At 41.5% G+C, this 22168-nt stretch overlaps 2 protein-coding genes across 2 annotated transcripts; one reads left to right on the top strand and one right to left on the bottom strand.

Annotated features, from left to right (window-relative positions):
- Nucleotides 1–497: 497 nt before the first annotated feature.
- Nucleotides 498–14383, top strand: fastkd1 (FAST kinase domains 1). The gene is made up of 14 exons (XM_063006108.1): nt 498–843; nt 1305–1373; nt 1463–1588; nt 2874–3272; nt 3452–3562; nt 4031–4162; nt 6101–6587; nt 9241–9355; nt 9460–9588; nt 10488–10619; nt 10724–10837; nt 11928–12072; nt 12331–12445; nt 13975–14383. Exons 1-14 carry the CDS (start codon nt 509–511, stop codon nt 14065–14067), a joined length of 2502 nt encoding a protein of 833 aa, XP_062862178.1. The 5' UTR covers nt 498–508; the 3' UTR covers nt 14068–14383.
- Nucleotides 14384–14413: 30 nt separating this feature from the next.
- Nucleotides 14414–22105, bottom strand: klhl41a (kelch-like family member 41a). The gene is made up of 6 exons (XM_063005580.1): nt 20992–22105; nt 17593–17750; nt 17389–17496; nt 17112–17297; nt 15683–15829; nt 14414–14692 (listed from the first exon to the last, which is right to left on the bottom strand). Exons 1-6 carry the CDS (start codon nt 22072–22074, stop codon nt 14581–14583), a joined length of 1794 nt encoding a protein of 597 aa, XP_062861650.1. The 5' UTR covers nt 22075–22105; the 3' UTR covers nt 14414–14580.
- Between the last annotated feature and the right edge of the window lie 63 nt (nt 22106–22168).

Below are 22168 nucleotides of genomic sequence, written 5' to 3'. Positions count from 1 at the left end.
TGATACACTCATACAACACACACTATTCTAACTTTTCCATGTTAGTGTTGTGTCATTGCATCACTTAGATTGGTTCATTACCCTCTGAATGGGGTCCCTTTTCATTACTATATGACAAAGGAGAGGGGTGTCAACGTCTACAAGGCAATAAGTAGGCTACAGTCAATAACTGTATACCCAGAATGGCCAATAAATGTACTTACAAAAATGTAATGAAGTTGATGATTAATTTATTCTATTGTTAATTTATGTATGTGTGTCTTAACTATTTACGCAGCTGCTTTGACCTAAAAGATAAAGGGCACAGAAGACCCCGCCAACCCCTCCTGCCTTCAGCAGTATTTTAAAGTCTTATCATGGTGATTGATGCCAGTGCACATTATTCTTCTTCTTACTGCAAACATCAGCAGAACCTTTTAAACTCGTCTGATTCATTTCAAAAGACCCACCCTTAAACTGTGTACTATGTGGACCAGCCTGCTGTCCTGACCAGTCCCCATCTCCAGTCATGCTCAGACTCTGGGCCTTGCACAGACCCTCACACAGACTGTTTCATCGCAGCACCGTGTGTCTGGACCATGTCTTACAGCAACTTCAGGCCTGCACAGAAGAGGACCAGGTCTTCAACGTGGTGGGCAAAAACAAGGCCAAGCTTTCAGTCGGCCATGTGGGCTGTGCCATGCGACTGCTGTGGCAGTTTCAGAAGGAGAGGCCGGAGATGCTACGAACGGTCGGGGTAATCCGGAACCACCCGCAGTTTCTAACACTTCGAGTCCTGGCTGAAAACAAGATCGGTCTGATGGACGACCCGACAGTGGTGGATGTACTTTATAGTGTGCTCAGGTACTTGATTCTATGGTGTTGCTTTCATAATCATATTTCTAAAGCAGACAACAATCACTGGCTAGTTTATGGTAATTGTAATTTTTGCTCACCTCATTGCTCATGAAACACTTTATTTTCTGTTGCATTGATTTGACTAAGTTTTGGAAACATTCCTTTAATAATTGGGCCTTCTTGGCATGATTGCTTAACCCAATTGCTTCAGATCTGTCTGCTGCACATCCATGCAGCAAATCTCTCATTCTACTAAATCCAGAACATGCCTAATTGGATTTAGATCTGGTGGCTGAGGAGGCCATTGAAGGACACTAATTGTAATATTAATGGAACCAGTATATGATGACATGTGTCTTGTATTTATTGTGGACATCAAGCGATGTCTACAGTCAAAACACAAACATGATGTGGGATTAAAAGAATTCTTGATCGTTATTAGTTTATTTGTGTTTCTCTGTTTAAAGGCTCCACATTGAACCGTATGACTCCCTGGTCCAGCAGTTGGTGATTGAAGCCTGGAATAGATTAGAAAGGTAGGGGTAAAGCTGCATTTCAACATTGGTATTATTAATATGTACCTCAGACTTGTTTTACTTAACCCAGACTATCTTTGTCTTAACAGATTTCCGATGACGACGCTTTCGAAGTTAGCTATCTGTTTAAACGATCTGGCTCTGTACCACAGCCCACTGATGGGTCAGATCACTGAGATCGTGAATCAGAGGCTGGATTCGATAGACGATGCCAGGTAACGTTTGTGTGTGTTGAAATACCTTAAACACTCGCTTTAAAATCAAATGTTTTGGCGTTTAAGTGGCCCAGCAGTTTAATATGTAGCCTGAGACCAATGTTTGGGCTATAAAACAAGAATATATGATACGAAAATGCTACAAAACTCACAAAAAGAACTCAATTATGCTCATTTTTACTTGATTCCAAACTTCTGCTCAACGGTTTGTGGCTGTTGCTGTCTTTTTTGCTGTACATTTTCAACAGGAGACAGATCTAGACTTCACTTTGTGTTTTTGAAGCCGTGTTTTAGTGCAAACAGAATGAGGCCTGGCGATGACTTGCTGATGGCACCCTAATGGCAGCAAGTGTCTCTTAAAAATCCAAACACATTCCCTCATGTCAGTGGAACCTTCACACAGATGCAAGTCACTCATGCTGTAATAAAAACGTTTCCTACATTGACAGGATGAACCTGAGATATTTCATGTTTTATCTGTTTATTTATTAATAAACATCCATTCCTGCATTTCAGGTCTGCAACACATTCCAAAAAAAGTTTGGACACTAAAGCATTTACCTCTTATTTTTAATGTTGCTATTCCTTTTCACCACTTAAAGACGTTTTGGCACTGAGGAGACCAAGTGATTTAGTATATCAGCTTTTATTTTGTCTCGTTCTTCCTGCAAACACGTCTTAAGATGTGTAACAGTACGGGGTCGTCGTTGTCGCATTTTTTCAAAATTCTCCACACATTATCTATTGGGGACAGGTCAGGACTGCAGGCAGGTCGGTCCGGTACCCGTACCCTCTTCTTCCGCAGCCACGCCTTTGTAATGTGTGCAGCACGTGGTTTTGCATCGTCTTGTTGAAAAATGCTGGACATCCCTGGAAAAGACGACGTCTTGAAGGCAGCACATGTTGCTCTAAGATCTCGATGTACTTTTCTGCATTAATGCTGCATCACAGAGTGTAAATGACCTTTACCAAGGGCACTGACATGCCCCATACCATGACAGACCCTGGCATTGACACACCCCATATCATGACAGACAGACCCTGGCTTTTAGACTTTTAGATTAGATGGATAGACGGATAGATAGATAGATAGATAGATAGATAGATAGATGGATGGATGGATGGATGGAGGGATGGAGGGAGGGAGGGAGGGAGGGATACTTTATTTATGGGATTCACCTGACTATGGGAGAATGACATTTTTAAGGTTTCTATGTACCTTGTGTGTTTGTGTGTGTATGTAAGTATTGTTATAAATTAAATAAACCTTTTTTAAATGCTTTAGAGCGCTGACCACCCTGATGATCAGTATATCCTCTCTGCTGTCTACTCGCTTACGAGACGCGCTGATCGAAAAAGCCAACGTTCTTCTAGACACCATGGACATTTACCAGTACAACAATCCCAGGAGGATAGTGCAGTTCCTCCGAAACATCAGGTACATTCATCGGCCCATGTTGGAAAAGTGCAACCGAATTCTCCTTCAGAACGTCCCGCATCTGGATGCTGAGAACCTCAGTATCATCATAACACTGTATCAGTCGGTGCAGTTCAGCAACTGGGATTTCAGACAGGCAGCCAGGCAGAGGCTGATGGAGCTGGTGGACACCAGCACCGATCCTGTGACTTTTACAAAGCTCCTAGTCGCACTGGGATCACTCGCTGACCAGGCAACCAGAGAGAGGTACAAAATGTCCCGAATCTTTCTGAAACAGCTATATAGTGTTCAGTATATGTAATCATTTATTTCATGTTGTGAATACATTCTAATTACAGATGAAATTATATACATAGCAAAACTAGCAGTGAAGTTTCTGAGCTTATACGCATATACAGTAAATTGTGTGTTATTTGGTTGTACAGGTTAGAGAGTACAGCACTGCTGTTGGCGGATGAACTGAACGCTCACCAAGCACTGGCGATTGCCGAGACACTGGTGGAGAATCAGTGCCGCAACCCACAACTGATAAATAAGTACGATTTTTTATATATTGGGAGCATACATGTTATTTATCATACAGTGCAGCATACACTGTTATTTATCACTGTAGGATTAAAAGCTGCTTCTTAATTTTGGGACACGCTTGTGGGCTGTAATGGGGATCAGAATCAGAATCAGATTAATTGACCAAGTATGTGGATACACACAAGGAATTTGGTTCTGGCTGATGGTATCTCTCTAGTATAAATACAGTATACAAGCAATGTACAAGTTGCAGACGATGCACAAGAAAAATTAAACATTAAACACAAAATATACAAACCATAAGACTATATACATGCAATTAGCAGCATGTGGAATATTTAAAAACTAATAGTAAAGTGCACAGCATGTAGGATGAGTACTACAATATTTAGTGAATTGCAGCAGGTGAATATTGTCATGCTCAAGTCTGTGTTGTCAGCTATTTCTGGGACGTGATGATTGTGTTCGTTCTGCAGGATTGCATCAGTACTGCACAAAAACGTGGGCGTGTACAAGCCGGTGGAGATCGCCAAGATCATTCAGGCTCTCATATCACTGCACTGCCAGGGTCCTGAGCTCTTCTTAAGGCTGAGGAGCATTGTGCTTCGGTGAGTCTCATTCATAGTTCTGATGGTCTGACAGGTCATTGAATTATTTACTAATGATCTTACTGCAGTGTGTTAATGTGAAAGATTGTTTAGTTTCATTTTTATTCATAGCGAATTACAACTTAAGGGCCTTGATCAGGGGCCCAACAAAAGCAACAGCAAGTTTTCAATTACTAGTCCAGTACCTTAATCACTAAACCACTGCCCTATAAATAGATCATAACTATTATTACACATGAAACTAGATCTCGACCAGTTATATTGCAACTAGTCACTGCGCGTAAATGATTTGCACTTTTTTGTTTGTGTTTTTGATTCCTTTTGTTTGTTTGTTTGTTTGTTTATTAGGATTTTAACGTCATGTTTTACACTTTGGTTACATTCATGACAGGAACGGTAGATACTCATTACACAAGATTCATCAGTTCACAAGTTTATATCAAACACAGTCATGGACAATTTAGTGTCTCCAGTTCACCTCACTTGCACGTCTTTGCACTGTGGGAGGAAACCGGAGCACCCGGAGTAAACCCATGCAGACACGAGGAGAACATGCAAACTCTACACAGAAAGGACCTGGACCACCCCACCTGGGGATCGAACCCAGGAGCTTCTTGCTGTGAGGCGACAGTGCTACCCACCCAGCCACCGTGCCGCCTTGATTCCTTTTGTCACACAAAGGCAAATTATTGGTAATTAAATTAAATAACAGTAGATTTAAGCAGAAAATAAACATATTACACAATAGGATACTCAAACTCTGCCTGAGTCAGTTTATAATGATTTTCTTTAAACAATGGCTTGAAAGAAAAAGCTCTTTTTTAATAAAATGACTTGTCAACCTGGGATTTGTGTAGATTTATCCAGAACCTTTATTTCTCCCTCTTGTTTAGTACTTAATTGGACCAGCCAGAAACGTTTTAACTTTTTAGCACAGGTTTTGTCCATAAGTCTTCACTGAATTCAAGTTCTGTCAGATTAATTGAGGAGGGGATGTGTGGAACATTAAAAAGGTGACCCTGGCATTCCCAAAATATTCAGACGCTTTGACTACGTACACTTTTGTGTTGTGGATTTGATTATAAATGGATATAACACTCAATCACACATAATCACAACATTCAAAAAAGTCTTTGAACAGTTTATTTTAAAAACATTTCAAATCCAGTAATTAAAGCAAACATGATGCACCAGACCACAATTTGGCGCCACAGCAAAGGGTATAAGATTAATGTGTGAAAATGACAATCAAATCAGCAACACAGTAAAGTGATAAATGACAAGGTGTCTGAATACTTTCGCCACAGCAGATCCGGTGCGCAAACCTGACCTGGCACGGTTTTTACATCGGATACCCTTTCATACACAACACTGCTCTTTTAATCCGGGCTTAAAACAAACTGACAAGCCCTGGACACTATCCAATAATGTCTATGCCCGACGGCCGATAGCACTGTTGAGATTCGACTGCTGGATCTCAGCGATAGTGGGCTAGCATATTTTTTCCAACTGCTCTACCTGAGCTCCTGAAGATGATAATTAAATGTATAATTACCTTTACATTTAAACATTACAGTTTGAAGTCTGTATAAAACTTAATTTTGGTGGCTCGGTGGGTAGCACGAGAAGGTCCTGGGTTTGATCCCCAGATGGAGCGGTCCGGGTACCTTCTGTGTGGAGTATGCATGTTCTCCTCATGTCTGTGTTGGTTTCTCTTTGGGAGCTCCGGTTTCCTCAAACAGTCCAAAGACGTGCAAGTGAGATACAAAATCTGACAAAGAAAACTTGAACAGATGAATCTTGTGTAATGATCTGTTCTGTCGTGAATGCCACCAAAGTGTAAAACATGACTTTAAAATCCTAATAAATAAATAAATAAAACGTAATTTGCTTGTTGTAGTGTATGTAATAACTCTTTTAATTGTATCTGTTTATTAGTTACATGCAGGACAGCGTGCACCCGTACGAAGTGGCCATGCTGACCCGTGTGCTCTCATTGCTCCCCACTCCGCGTGTGGAGGACGCGGTCCTCGCCCGTATCGACGTCATGCTACCTCAGTGCAGTTTGATGGACCTTAACGCGTTCACAGTGGCCATCGCAAAATGGATGCGAAACGACTCCACCTACGGGCACGGTTCTCACGGCAAGTACGTGCGTCTGCTTCAGAGCGTGAACCGCTGTGCGCTGAAGCGGGTACACGCGGCCGAGAGACTGGACCAGGTGATGGATGAGCTGAAGTACATGTCAGGGGAATGGTTCGAGGAGATGCTGCTAGAGGAAACCATCGTGGTACTTCAGAGGTTGGCAGATCAGCTTTCCTGGATCATTGTACCAGAGCTGGCACTCTTACTGACCAGGACTAGTTATCGCTGTAATGTTTTACTGGACAGAGTCGCCAGTGTGGCCCTAGAGAACATACATAAGGTATGATGTATAGGAATTATACTTAAAAATGATTGAATATTTATATAAGGAACATTATTTATGTAAAAGAAGTATACTGGGAAAAAGTATTGATGTAAAGGAATTATACTGGGGAACATTATTATACTGGGAAAAGTATTGATGTAAAGGAATTATACTGGGAAAAAGTATTGATGTAAAAGAATTATACTGGGGAAGAGTATTGATGTAAAAGAACTATACTGGGAAATAGTGTTGATGTAAATGTTATACTGGGGAAGAGTATTGATGTAAAGGAATTATACTGGGGAAGAGTATTGATGTAAAGGAATTATACTGGGGAAGAGTATTGATGTAAAGGAATTATACTGGGGTGGAGTATTGATGTAAAGGAATTATACTGGGGTGGAGTATTGATGTAGAGCAATTATACTGGGGAAGATTATTGATGTAGAGGAATTATACTGGGGAAGATTATTGATGTAGAGGAATTATACTGGGGAAGATTATTGATGTAGAGGAATTATACTGGGGAAGATTATTGATGTAGAGGAATTATTCTGGGGAAGAGTATTGATGTAGAGGAATTATACTGGGGAAGAGTATTGATGTAGAGGAATTATACTGGGGAAGATTATTGATGTAAAGGAATTATACTGGGGTGGAGTATTGATGTAAAGGAATTATACTGGGGAAGAGTACTGATGTAGAGGAATTATACTGGGGTGGAGTATTGATGTAAAGGAATTATACTGGGGAAGAGTATTGATGTAGAGGAATTATACTGGGGAAGAGTATTGATGTAGAGGAATTATACTGGGGAAGATTATTGATGTAAAGGAATTATACTGGGGTGGAGTATTGATGTAAAGGAATTATACTGGGGAAGAGTACTGATGTAGAGGAATTATACTGGGGAAGAGTACTGATGTAGAGGAATTATACTGGGGAAGAGTATTGATGTAAAGGATTTATACTGGGGAAGATTATTGATGTAAAGGAATTATACTGGGGAAGAGTACTGATGTAGAGGAATTATACTGGGGAAGATTATTGATGTAGAGGAATTATACTGGGCAAGAGTACTGATGTAGAGGAATTATACTGGGGAAGAGTATTGATGTAGAGGAATTATACTGGGGAAGATTATTGATGTAAAGGAATTATACTGGGGAAGATTATTGATGTAGAGGAATTATACTGGGGAAGATTATTGATGTAGAGGAATTATACTGGGGAAGATTATTGATGTAGAGGAATTATACTGGGGAAGAGTACTGATGTAGAGGAATTATACTGGGGAAGAGTATTGATGTAGAGGAATTATACTGGGGAAGATTATTGATGTAAAGGAATTATACTGGGGAAGAGTACTGATGTAGAGGAATTATACTGGGGAAGAGTATTGATGTAGAGGAATTATACTGGGGAAGATTATTGATGTAAAGGAATTATACTGGGGTGGAGTATTGATGTAAAGGAATTATACTGGGGAAGAGTATTGATGTAGAGGTATTATACTGGGGAAGATTATTGATGTAGAGGAATTATACTGGGGTGGAGTATTGATGTAGAGGAATTATACTGGGAAGGAGTATTTACGTAAAAGGATTATACTGGGGAAGAGTAATGATGTAGAGGAATTATACTGGGGTGGAGTATTGATGTAGAGGAATTATACTGGGAAGGAGTATTTACGTAAAAGGATTATACTGGGGAAGAGTAATGATGTAGAGGAATTATACTGGGGTGGAGTATTGATGTAGAGGAATTATACTGGGGTGGAGTATTGATGTAGAGGAATTATACTGGGGAAGAGTATTGATGTAGAGGAATTATACTGGGGAAGAGTATTGATGTAGAGGAATTATACTGGGGAAGAGTATTGATGTAGAGGAATTATACTGGGGTGGAGTATTGATGTAGAGGAATTATACTGGGGAAGATTTGATGTAAAGGATTTATACTGGGGAAGAGTAATGATGTAGAGGAATTATACTGGGGAAGAGTATTGATGTAGAGGAATTATACTGGGGTGGAGTATTGATGTAGAGGAATTATACTGGGGAAGAGTATTGATGTAAAGGAATTATACTGGGGAAGAGTATTGATGTAAAGGATTTATACTGGGGAAGAGTAATGATGTAGAGGAATTATACTGGGGAAGAGTATTGATGTAAAGGAATTATACTGGGGTGGAGTATTGATGTAGAGGAATTATACTGGGAAGGAGTATTTACGTAAAAGGATTATACTGGGGAAGAGTAATGATGTAGAGGAATTATATTGGGGAAGAGTATTGATGTAAAGGAATTATACTGGGGTGGAGTATTGATGTAGAGGAATTATACTGGGAAGGAGTATTTACGTAAAAGGATTATACTGGGGAAGAGTAATGATGTAGAGGAATTATACTGGGGTGGAGTATTGATGTAAAGGAATTATACTGGGGTGGAGTATTGATGTAAATGTTATACTGGGGAAGAGTATTGATGTAAAGGAATTATACTGGGGAAGAGTACTGATGTAAAGGAATTATACTGGGGAAGAGTATTGATGTAAAGGATTTATACTGGGGAAGAGCCAGTTCAGTTGTGGTTGTATTAACAGATCTAGACTTACTGCATTACGTTACGTTCAGTTTATATATTTTTTATATTTTTATGCTTTTTAGATTCATTTTTCGGGAATTTACGCCACGTTGCTTCCCTTCGCTGTACTTAACTACGATTCCCCCATCGTAGATGAGTTGTTCGATGCTTACATTCAACATTTTATTCCAAATATTAGTAAGTTCATTCTTCACACCTGTAACAGGAACCTTTTGATAATGTATAGAATTTAAGGACATATAACTAAGTTGATTAACCTGTTTTGTCTTTATTTGAACCAGGATTCCTTGACCCTCACCTGCTGGTCCTGTTGGCGTACGCCTTGGCCGTGGCTGACCGTTTTCCAGAGCCAGTTATCAGAGAGATATTCAGTGTGGATTTCCTGGGCAAACTGGATGCACAGCTTGAGAGTGTGTAGTTACTCTAAATAAAACCATCATAAGTCATATTTCTACATTTATCTAACATGGCATGGGATGGTGAGTGTGAGGGAAGAACAGATTAACAGATGCCATGACGGGTCAGTTTTAAGGACGGGTGAGGTTTAGGATGCATTCACATTAGAAGAGGAAAAATGGCTTTTGCGCCGACTGTTCTGTTGTTCTCTATGGAGTGTGGTGGTGCTGCTGCTTAGCTTAGTTTGTCGCTGACCTTTTTAAAGCGCCTCCGATGAGACGAACTGTTTGATATGGACAGTGTAAAATTGTTAAGAGTAAAATGTCGGTTTTACAGAGAGTAGCTTTAGACTCCGGCACCCCGAATTATTACAGCATAACTAAAAGGCAGAGCGAGCAGGTAACAAGGTCATGAAGGCTTTCACAGGACATCAGCGTCCACCCCCCTCACGGTCATCAAAGCTGAGTGATCGGACAAGAGATGCAGAACGACAGCAACCCAACATCTCTGATCACCACAAGTTTCTATGACCAAGAACCCCCAAGCTCTGTGCCTTTGTCTATATACAGGGTGGGCATCTCCGGTCCTAGAGGTCAGAAATCAGACAGCAGCCAGAAGCCAGATTATGTACAGAACAAGAGTGGATGACCAGGTCATAACTGCATAATCCCAACAGTTCTTCATTCAACTGGTCCATAGTAAATTGTGTTTTTTATTCTTATTGCTAAAATCCTAATAAAAAATCCTTGGAATAACAATAGAACAGAAATGTTCATTACTTTACTGGTTGACCAATGAAAATGCAATTTCTGTTTGCTGTTGACAAAAAGACACACAGAAACATATTTATTATTACATCATGTATAATACGGCGTAGTGACAGTCTGTTTCCTGTACACTTTTACTTTATCAGCGCTGTCAAACGCTCTGAACATGCGGGTGCGCTCACGTCTCATGCAGCTGAACCGCGCCGTCTGTCTCGAGTGCCCAGAGTTCCAGGTGCCCTGGTTCCATGAGCGCTACTGCATGCAGCTTCTGAGGAAAAGTGAGTAAACTGTTCGTGAGGGCCACAAATCAAGCAAAATTTAATGTCATGACTTTATGTAGTGATGGGTACTAACTTTAGCTACATTCTTCTGAATGATTCAGACCACAGCTCAGTCAGTCCAGTCCAGCAACAGATCCACAGGATGCTGGGTGAAGTGCTTGGAGACATTAACTGTGCCAAAGTCGCGGTGCCGACGCCGTACTTCTACTCTGTTGGTGAGTTTAATCTACAACTAAGTAATGGATGGCAGCCCAAATTACAGCTTAAAAACAGTCAACTTTGTGTCTATTTTATCAGCTCCACTTACCATGTAGAAGCACTTTGTAGTTCTACAATTACTGACTGTATTTAATCTGTTTCACTACATACTTTTTAACCTGCTTTTACCCTGTTCTTCAATGGTCACGACCCGCACAGGACCACCACAGAGCAGGTATTATTTAGGTGGTGGATCATTCTCAGCACTGCACTGACACTGACATGGTGGTGGTGTGTTAGTGTGTGTTGTGCTGGTATGAGTGGATCAGACACAGCAGCGCTGCTGGAGTTTTTAAATACTGTGTCCACTCACTGTCCACTCTATCAGACACTCCTACCTAGTCGGTCCACCTTGTAGATGTAAAGTCAGAGACGATCGCTCATCTATTGCTGCTGTTTGAGTCGGTCATCTTCTGGACCTTCATCAGTGGTCACAGGACGCTGCCCACGGGGCGCTGTTGGCTGGATATTTTTGGTTGGTGGACGATTCTCAGTCCAGCGCTGACAGTGAGGTGTATAAAAACTCCAGCAGTGCTGCTGTGTTTGATCCACTCATACCAGCACAACACACACTAACACACCACCACCATGTCAGTGTCACTGCAGTGCTGAGAATGATCCACCACCTAAATAATACCTGCTCTGTGGGGGTCCTGTGGGGGTCCTGACCATTGAAGAAAAGCATGAAAGGGGGCTAACAAAGCATGCAGAGAAACAGATGGACTACAGTCAGTAATTGTAGAACTACAAAGTGCTTCTATATGGTAAGTGGAGCTGATAAAATGGACAGTGAGTGTGGTTTTAATGTTATGGCTGATTGATGTGTATAAATTGATATATGTTACAATGATTAAATGAAAAGGGTTTTTCAGGATTAATGTGATATTACAGCCAACAAACAGACCCACATTCACATCCAACCCATCAGTCAGCATTTTAGCTTTCTCAGCCAATCGCAGAAACGTGTTTGACAAGCATGTTATCTCTGACGGCTCTGTTTTCATCAGAGGGTTTGAATATTTGTCTGTATTTTAATAAATGACGCAGATTTTGAGTGCATCCTGGACCGCAATCAGCAGCCAGTACCCTACAGCAAACCCAGCCGACTGCAGATCAGCGAGAACGGCAAAGTGCAGTGGGATTCCAGTTCATCCGGGGAGGACAGAACAGAGCTTCCTCCAGGTGCTCGCCGGTATGTACACCAGAAAGTGAATTTGGAAATCTATAAGTTTTATAATGACCAAAGCTGCATTTAGTCTGAAGCTGTTGCACCCTCACAGACATTTATAGAGCATTGCCACAGACAAAACCATAGCAATGCAACCCTATTTGACCCGCTGCAGCACTGGGATCCCCGATAACACTATTTCATATATAAAATCTGATACGTTTGTACAGTTTTGTAAATGATCAGAATTTGTATTAATTTTGCTCCGTGACCTGTTTCCAGCATTGCTTTGGACTTCTTGGATTCCAGATCGTTTTGCAAAAACTCACCTAACGTTAAAGGAGAAGTTCTGATGAGAAAGAGACATCTGGAGATCTTAGGATATCATGTGCTGCAGGTGAGTAAAGGAAGAGTCAGTTAAGAGTGCTGTTGCTAGTGTACATCCGGGTGCATTAGTGCTCCTATAGAGGCTTTTTAATTAAAGGTATTAATATTAATTTAGGCTGCAGCATGTCTTGCTTTATTGTTTTGTCTCATGTACTTAAGTGATGGTTTTCCTACTTTTTGTTATGCACCAGTACAGAGGTGGGTTAAGTACCAAATACAGTGGAACCTCGATTAAACTGACTTAAATGGGGTGCACTGGTCCGTAAAATAGGCGATTGTCCGAAACAAAATATAAAAATACGCAGCACTAAGGTCCACAAGTGCTTAACATGTACATATGATCAACAGTAAAATGAACAATGTAAATAGATCTGTAAATATGTCATGTAAAACCTGTAAATAAATATTAAAATTGGTGTACTGTACTACTGGGGATACATTTTATTTACTTTTTCTGGTTTTTTGCCATGATTATATAGTGGGGACTCAGAGTTTCTATTATTTTAAGTCTGAATTACTGCTGGTGCTTAACTAAGCACTAGAACTTGCAAAAATGAAGCATAAAACACAGAGATAAAGATGAGAACGAAGTGAGACTCCCGACAAAACAAAGCCCATCACTCATGTAAACAGAGAGACGTGCGCCGGCTAGTGGACGATTACTGAACTACTGGTCTTGGTTCACTTCTCACGGGAATTTTGAACAATCGGACCGGACATTTGGTTTTCCAGATTCCAGATTTTGTCCGTAAATCGAGGCTCCACTGTATGTTTCTTATGTACTGTATGTATTTCTTACTTTTACTTAAAGTTCTGATATGGTAAAATAAAGAATAAATAAATAAAGACAAAATATTACTGTGACCTGCCTTATACATTACATGACTGTATTATAGTTTTCACTATAATTGTTCAGTTACTTTAAATGTTTAATATTCAAATGCATATTAAGGAAAGACTAGATATAGCATAAAAAAATAATAAACATATTATATACACCGACTAGGCATAATATTATGACCATTGACAGGTGAAGTGAATAACACTGATTATCTCTTCATCACGGCACCTGTTAGTGGGGGGGATATATCAGGCAGCGAGTGAACATTTGATCCTCAAAGTTGATGTTAGAAGCAGGAAAAATGGGCGAGCGTGAGGATCTGAGCGAGTCTGACGAGGGCCGAATTGTGATGGCTAGACGACTGGGTCAGAGCATCTCCAAAACTGCAGCTCTTGTGGGGTGTTCCCGGTCTGCAGTGGTGACCAGTGCTTCAACGGGTCAGGGCTGTTTTGGCAGCAAAAAGGGGACCAACACAATATTAAGAAGGTGGTCATAATGTTATGGTTGATCAGTGTCAATGGAATTATATAGAAGTATAATAATAAAGCGTGTGTTCAGTATTCTGTATTCAGTTAATCTTATACAATACTGTGAACCGTGAGTATGTAAAAGCTGCTATTATCATTATTATTAGGATTATCATGATTATCGTAGTAAATTGATCACATAATTAAATTGATTACTGCTCTCAATCACAGATTCCTCATTTCGAATGGAACTCTATGGAGCTCTCGACGCCTGATGCCTGGAAGGAATATTTGAGACAGAAACTGTTTACAGAACCGTCCTGAGACTCTTACATCGTCAAAAACCCTGAACTGTGGGTCAGAAATGGAGAAGTGACTGAATGAAGTGTGTATTGTGTCCTCTTACACTCTTACGCTGAATGTTGGATCGAATACCAAACACCACCACGCTGATTTATACCTGATGATGCCTCTAAACAATGCAAATGTAATACAGTACTGATGTTTGGATTTTACATAGAATGTAATATATTGTTATTACAAATGATATTCTGATATTAGCAGTTGCAGACATTCTCAGACCTGAATAAAGTTTTCTAAAATAAAAGATAATGTTTTTAAAAAATGTGACACGAGTGTATGTATGAATTTTATATATTAGACTTAAATGTGCAAAGAATGTTTATACAATTTATTAAAACTCAAAATACCAGCAGTGTCTCATGTCTAGATATATCTGTTACAGCATTAAAGTACAACTTTATGTTACTAGAGTGTAAAAACGCAGTGTCCTTCATGTGGAAAACAAAAGAGGAATTATATATATATTATATCTTTTTACAATTTGGGCATTTTCACAGCATTCAGCCGCATGGAGACGCAGGAGGAACCCGCTGCGTAACGCATCTCTCGTACAATTCCAGCCCACTGCTTTTTATCCTCTTCATACCTGTTACACAGTAATAATGGACAAGTTAGACATGCAGGACACACTTTGGTTACATTAATGACAGAAACGGTAGTTACTCATTACACAGGATTCATCAGTTTAAGTTTAATGTCAAACACAGTCATGGACAATTTTGTATCTCCAGTTCACCTCACTTGTACGTCTTTGGACTGTGGGAGGAAACCGGAGCTCCTGGAGGAAACCCATGCAGACACGGGGAGAACATGCAAACTCCACACAGCAAGAAGGTCCTGCGTTGGGTCCCCAGGCGAACGGGGTCCGGGTCTGCATGGGTTTCCTCCGGGAGCTCCGGTTTCCTCCCACAGTCCAAAAACATGCAGTCAGGTTAACTGGAGACACTGAATTGCCCTATAGGTGAATGTGTGTGTATATATGTCTGCCCTGCGATGGACTGGCGCCCTGTCCAGGGTGTTACTGTGTGCCTTGCGCCCATTGAAAAGCTGAAATAGGCTCCACCCCCCCCCACGTCAATGTAGGAGGCGTAAATCTAACTGCTTAGGTCACTTCTGAAATGCAGTTTAGCCAGAAGTTAAAAACACTTGATCACTTAATTTCCTACCAACATGCTGGCATAAAATATGGTGCATGTGACTGCCAAAGCTGGAGCCCTTAAAGTAAAATACTGGGCAGATTTGCAGCATCTGTCACAATAGCTGAGAGGTTGAGAGCCAGTATTACCGTTAATAATAATATAGAATATAGAAGAATGCCTTTATTTGTCACATATACAGTATGTATACAGGTGTACGTAGCTCATTTAGAAGTTGGGGTCAGAGCGCAGGGTCAGCCATGGTACCGCCCCTGGAGCAGAGAGTGCCCAACAGTGGCTGAATAGCAGGGCTGGGATTTGAACTCTCAACCTTTCGATTGATAGCCCAAAGCTCTACCCACTAGTCTACGACTGTCCCTAATAAAAATGTAAAGCTAATATTAAAAATAATATTAAATGCTGTCTGATTGAGTACTTACTGCCAGATGTCTGTGATCTCTGATGGAGCACACTCTTTATCCTCCATCTCCACCATGGTGAAGCCGCCCACTACGTACAGCACTCCACCAGAACTGACCACGTTTACTGAACTCCTCTCCTGTGCAAACTCAGCAAAGCTTTCCCACCTATCAGACAAAAATAGTACAGTCGTACCTTGAAACTCAACGTCAGTTGGTTCTGGGATTGGTGTTGAGTTCTAAGGAATTTTTTCCCATAAGGATGTTTGGGAAACCTGTTAATGCGTCCATGGTCCCGTGGAACTGCAGATATTTTAGTCTAATGTAAAATAATGAGGTTGTTTTTGACACTTATACTTTTATAATATAAAAACACTGAAAAACAATTAAAACAGTTAAAATCAATAAAAAATACAATAAAAACTGCACTGTAGCTACACTTCTTTATTGTTTCCTTATGCTTCTTAATTAGTGTAGAGAACTTATGAGCAGTAATAATTAAGAGAAGTTTAGAGTTTTGATGTCGTTCTTTTAATACATTAAGTTACATTAAGCTTTACTTTAAACGTTAAGCGTTTAAGACTGGGAGAAGCTGATTCTTATTCTCACAATTTCTCAGAACCTCGAGCTGTAACACAAGTTTAAAAGTGAAACAGAGAGGAAAATCCAGATAAACACAGATACATGTGGAGCTGTAACACTGGATCTGACACTTATTCCACACAAATGCAGATTCAGCTCATATTCGCATTTTACAGCGAGCGCTGAACAAAGCAGCAGTCGCACACGTTGCGTTTAAGGGAAACGTTGAGTTTAAGGGTACAGATTTCTTGTCGGAGGGTGCTGAGTTTCAAAGATTTTAAGTTTAGGGGACGTTGAGTTACAAGGTACTACTGTATGTGGCATCACATTTAAGCATCACATTCATGTGTGCATGTTAAAAATCTATGCGGACAGTGATTGGCTCAGCGTGTGCATGTGGATGGGGGTTATTGAAGATCGAGAGTCCAATTGTGGTGTGCTCTTGGTCAGCGTGATCCAATTCCAGACCTGTAGGCCCGCTGCCTTGCAGAGTTTTTAGCTTCCCCTGCACCCAACACAACGTCAGCGGCCTCTAGGACTAATGATGAGAAAGCCTCACCACTTTAATCTACACTACTCCATCCAACCTTCTGCACTGGTCACCATCTGCAGCCTTTGACGTAGTAAATCACAACGTGCTCTTGTCTACCTGCTACGACCTTGTAATAACTGGTTCAGTGTAGCGGTAGATTACCTCCTAACTTAAAGGGCATTCTTTAAATTTCTGGAATTTACATCTCCTCCATGCAATATTTCACCTGTAGTCCCACAGGGTTCCGTACTTGGTCCTTTACTTCTTCCACATACACACACACACTCATGGAAAGTCATGTCCAAAGCCTAGCCAAAGCTGCATCATAATACTTACTTGTTGGTTCCAAAATCGTAGGCTTCACAAGACGCCAACAAGCCATCATCTTTGACTCCTCCAACCACGATGATCTTCCCCTTGTGAACAGCAGCTCCGAACATGGACCGTGGTGTATTCATCGCTGCCAGCTCCTTCCATTCCGACTTCTTGTGGTTATACGCAAACATCTTGTTGATCGTTTTGCTTTATGTACATAAAGAAAAGCATCATGAAGCCATATTGTGATTTAGGATTTAAATGATTATAATCATGACCTGACAAGCAGCGATCTTACTTCTCATCAGTTTTTCCTCCGATACAGTACACCAGTCCATTCTGTGAGACCATACAGTGACCGTGTATCCTCAGGGGAAGCTTCTTCGTCTCTGTCCATTTCATCTTCCTGTCAAACAAAAAGTCAAACAAAGAGTCATTGGTTTGTAATTGATGCGATCAGGTGTGAAGATGAAGATGTGAAATGTGATGGTGGTGCGCTTACTCAGTGTCGTAACACATTACTGAATCGAGAGCCTCGTTGGTCTGTAGATCTTTGCCACCAACAGCAAACACGAAATTCTCGAACTCCCCGAGAGCAAAGAGACATCGGGGTGATGGCAGGGGCGGATTAGCCACCCAGTCTGCGTTGATGGGGTCCAGCTGGAAACGATACAAAGATTACCTGATAAAGTATAAATATGTTCGAATTACAGGGGACTGGGGGGGTCTGACCCTCCTAATTAATATTTGGGGGGTTGTTAGTTAGCTAATGTATAAGTTCTCCCCTTAAACTGTCACTGTATACTTTGAACTCTCAATATAAGTATTTTTTAAACAGTGAACACATTGCACACATCTGCAATCTGGCTGGGCTGGACGTCTACATGAACAACGATTGGCCTGTTGTTCAGATATGGGCGGGACTAAGCCGGATGGGGTCTCTCTCTCATGGCTGATGCAATTACAACCTCTGCTGGCTGACTTATGGCGTCTGCACAGAGTCGAGGGATAATGCTGATCAGGGTGTGGCTCTCCGTACACAAAGCTGATCTGCATATGAACTCGCCTCGTGCAGGTAAAAAGATGCAGTCGGCTACTGCACACGTGTCAGAAGGGGGCGTGTGTTAGTTTCGTTCTCCTTTATCCAAGCTGGAATCTGCATCATTGGAGAGGAAGCATAATGCAATCGGGCAATTGGACACGCTAAAGTCTGGAGAAAATGCATAAACAAAAAAAATATATATATAAAAATGAGTGAGTGAAACAGTAGTGCTCAGATATCACTGCTTACTTAAAATAAATACATGAATAAAACTGTAGTCGTGACATAATGAGATTAATCTAAGATTGAGAATGCCTGTTGCTATCTCTAGGTGTGAGGGAGTAAATAGGTCTGTGGTGCCCTGTGATGGATTGGCACCTACTCGAGTAAAATCCTGACCTCTGCCCAGTATTCAGTATGACAAAGTATTTTATAAATAAATAAACTGAAAAGATCACGTCATCACGTGATTAGGTTCACATTTGTTGCACCAGACTTGTAATAAATGCTTTGCAAATAAATGTGAATATATATACAGTGGGGGAAATAAGTATTTGATCCCCTGCTGATTTTGTAAGTTTACCCCCTTACAAAGACTTGAACAGTCTATAATTGTTATGGAAGGTTTATTTTAACAGAGAGAGACAGAATATCAACAAAAAATCCAGAAAAAAAACATTAAATAAAAGTTATAAATTAATTTGTATTTAATTAAGGGAAATAAGTATTTGATCCCCTACCAACCAGCAAGAATTCTGACCCCCACAGACCGGTTATGTGCACATGAGGCACACAAATTAGTCCTGTCCCTGTATAAAAGACTCCTGTCACAGAATCAGTTTCTTCCATTCAAATCTCTCGACCACCATGGGCAAGACCAAAGAGCTATCAAAGGACGTCAGGGACAAGATTGTAGACCTGCACAAGGCTGGAATGGGCTACAAGACCATCAGCAAGAAGCTTGGTGAGAAAGAGACCACTGTTGGTGCGATCATTCGAAAATGGAAGAAATACAAGATCACAGTCAATCACCCTCACTCTGGAGCTCCATGCAAGATCTCACCTGGTGGGGTAAGAATGATTCTGAGAAAGGTGAGGTCAGTCCAGAATTACACGGGAGGAGCTTGTCAATTATCTCAAGGGAGCTGGGAGCAGAGAAATGCTGGATATGACCCCAAGAACACCATCCCCACCGGGCATTTCTTTGCCTCCAAACACGGCGAGTGGAGTTGATGCCAAAGAGCTCAATTTTGGTCTCATCTGACCATATCAGATTCTCCCAAGCTTTCTCTGAATCATTCAGGTGTTCATTGGCAAACTTCAGCCGGGCCTCTACATGAGCCTTCTTGAGCAAAGGGACTTTGCGGGCACTGCAGGATCTCAATCCATTACGGCGAAGTGTGTTACTAATGGTTTTCTTGGTGACTGTGCTCCCAGCTCCCTTGAGATCATTGACAAGCTCCTCCCGTGTAATTCTGGACTGACCTCACCTTTCTCAGAATCATTCTTACCCCACCAGGTGAGATCTTGCATGGAGCTCCAGAGCGAGGGTGATTGACTGTGATCTTGTATTTCTTCCATTTTCGAATGATCGCACCAACAGTGGTCTCTTTCTCACCAAGCTTCTTGCTGATGGTCTTGTAGCCCATTCCAGCCTTGTGCAGGTCTACAATCTTGTCCCTGACGTCCTTTGATAGCTCTTTGGTCTTCCCCATGGTGGTCGAGAGATTTGAATGGAAGAAACTGATTCTGTGACAGGAGTCTTTTATACAGGGACAGGACTAATTTGTGTGCCTCATGTGCACATAACCGGTCTGTGGGGGTCAGAATTCTTGCTGGTTGGTAGGGGATCAAATACTTATTTCCCTTAATTAAATACAAATTAATTTATAACTTTTATTTAATGTTTTTTTTCTGGATTTTTTGTTGATATTCTGTCTCTCTCTATTAAAATAAACCTTCCATAAAAATTATAGACTGTTCAAGTCTTTGTAAGGGGGTAAACTTACAAAATCAGCAGGGGATCAAATATTTATTTCCCCCACTGTATATACTCACTGTCCATTTTATCAGCTCCACTTACCATATAGAAGCACTTTGTAGTTCTACAATTACTGACTGTAGTCCATCTGTTTCTCTGCATGCTTTGTTAGCCCCCTTGCACCCTGTTCTTCAATCGTCAGGACTCTCACAGGACCACCACAGAGCAGGTATTATTTAGGTGGTGGATCATTCTCAGCACTGCAGTGAAACTGACATGGTGGTGGTGTGTTAGTGTGTAGTGAGTGGATCAGACACAGCAGTGCTGCTGGAGTTTTTAAACACCTCACTGTCAGTGCTGGACTGAGAATAGTCCACCAACCAAAAATATCCAGCCAACAGCACCCCATGGGCAGCATCCTGTGACCACTGATGAAGGTCTAGAAGATGACCGACTCAAACAGCAGCAATAGATGAGCGATCGTCTCTGACTTTACATCTACAAGGTGGACCGACTTGGTAGGAGTGTCTAATAGAGTGGACAGTGAGTGGACACGGTATTTAAAAACTCCAGCTGCGCTGCTGTGTCTGATCCACTCATACCAGAACAACACACACTAACACACCACCACCATGTCAGTGTCACTGCAGTGCTGAGAATCATCCACCACCTAAATAATACCTGCTTCTGTGGTGGTCCTGTGGGGGTCCTGACCATTGAAGAACAGGGTAAAAGCAGGCAAAAAAATATGTAGAGAAACAGATGGACTACAGTCAGTAATTGTAGAATTACAAAGTGCTCCTATATGGTAAGTGGAGCTGATAAAATGGACAGTGAGTGTAGAAACAGTTTTAATGTTATGTATATATATAATGTACCTGATAACAGTAGCACTGCAGAGGGGAATCTTTATTTTCCTCGTCCACAAGGAGTCCACCCACGACGTAAAGCTGATTCTTCTTGGTAGCGATGCTGACATGATTTCGAGGAATCTGCTCGGCCATTGCTGCCAGTGAGCACTCGTTCTCGGTAGGATCGTAAACCACAGCTGCCGTGTCGTTAACCATCAGAACGACATCTTTGGCGTACATTCCAAGCCTTTGGCTGTCGTTCAGATACCCAGGTAGTGCATTCTCGCCCTCTTTTCCTCCTTCCTTCTTCTCTGGAAGCTTTCCAGCCATGGCATCTTTGATGACCTTAAGTTTCTTTACAAGTTCAGGATCTGCTTTGATGATATCGTCCTTTTCTACTTTTTCCTTAAAGTACTTCTCAGGAAGCAGACGGAAGCGAATGTGATCGAAGGCGTCGCCTAAATGCTTCACCCGATTCTCTTTGTCCTTCCTGATCCATTTCATCAGCAGCTCGAAGACGACTTCTTCTTTATCCACATTGAGGGCGTCACCTCCTATGATGGCGAACAGCTCGGGAGGGTTAAACTCTAGGAAGTCCTGGTCTTTGGCCAGAGTCTCGAATCTTTCTGCTATGTAATCTCTCGCCGTCATGGCCAGCCTCGGACAGTTGAGGACCAGCCCCAGTCTGAAGATGGCCAGGCAGTTTCCCAGGGAGACTTTCTTCTGCAGATAGTTGACACAAACAGTGAACACTGACGGGATCTGAAAACGATTAGCTACTGCTAGAATGTCCTGGACGTTCTCGTCTGTGATGTCTATATCTGCGGAATACAGATAATTTATAATCGCGTCCATAACAGATGCGTCCACGTTTTCCAGCACGACCTCCTGGTTTGTGCTGCTTTTCTCTTTGCCGTCTTCGGTGAAGTAAATATCTCGGAAGTACGGGCTGCATGCTGCCATGATGAGTCTGTGACAGGGCAGACTCCTGTCTCCGATTTTCAGAACGCAGTCGATGAACTTGTTCTCCTTCAGCAGTTCCTTCAGGCCGTCCTGAAGCAGGGTGCTCTGGAAGAGCTTCAGGTCGTCTGTCATGGCAGTCTCTTCCATCTCTGATACCGAGTCTCTGAGTTTCTGTGTTTCTGAGGATGTCAGGACTACAATGCTTCCTCTTCTCTGACTCTCTCAGTTGTAACAGGTCGAG

Source organism: Trichomycterus rosablanca, chromosome 12 (genome assembly GCF_030014385.1).
Source record: "Trichomycterus rosablanca isolate fTriRos1 chromosome 12, fTriRos1.hap1, whole genome shotgun sequence".
In the NCBI taxonomy this organism is placed as follows: Eukaryota; Metazoa; Chordata; class Actinopteri; order Siluriformes; family Trichomycteridae; genus Trichomycterus; species Trichomycterus rosablanca.
Note: the sequence above shows the minus strand (reverse complement) of the source record. Positions and strands in the feature narration are given on the sequence as shown.

Bases quoted from the DNA above. Each gene is read 5' to 3' on its own strand.
- fastkd1 (XM_063006108.1), top strand. From the start codon at position 509: ATGCTCAGACTCTGGGCCTTGCACAGACCCTCACACAGACTGTTTCAT. The intron at 1,589-2,873 runs GTAACGTTTGTG...TAAATGCTTTAG, and splicing joins GATTCGATAGACGATGCCAG to AGCGCTGACCACCCTGATGA. The intron at 10,620-10,723 runs GTGAGTAAACTG...TGAATGATTCAG, and splicing joins CATGCAGCTTCTGAGGAAAA to ACCACAGCTCAGTCAGTCCA.
- klhl41a (XM_063005580.1), bottom strand. From the start codon at position 22,074: ATGGAAGAGACTGCCATGACAGACGACCTGAAGCTCTTCCAGAGCACC. The intron at 17,298-17,388 runs GTAAGATCGCTG...ATGTACATAAAG, and splicing joins GGAGGAAAAACTGATGAGAA to CAAAACGATCAACAAGATGT. The intron at 14,693-15,682 runs GTAAGTACTCAA...ACTGTGTAACAG, and splicing joins GAGATCACAGACATCTGGCA to GTATGAAGAGGATAAAAAGC.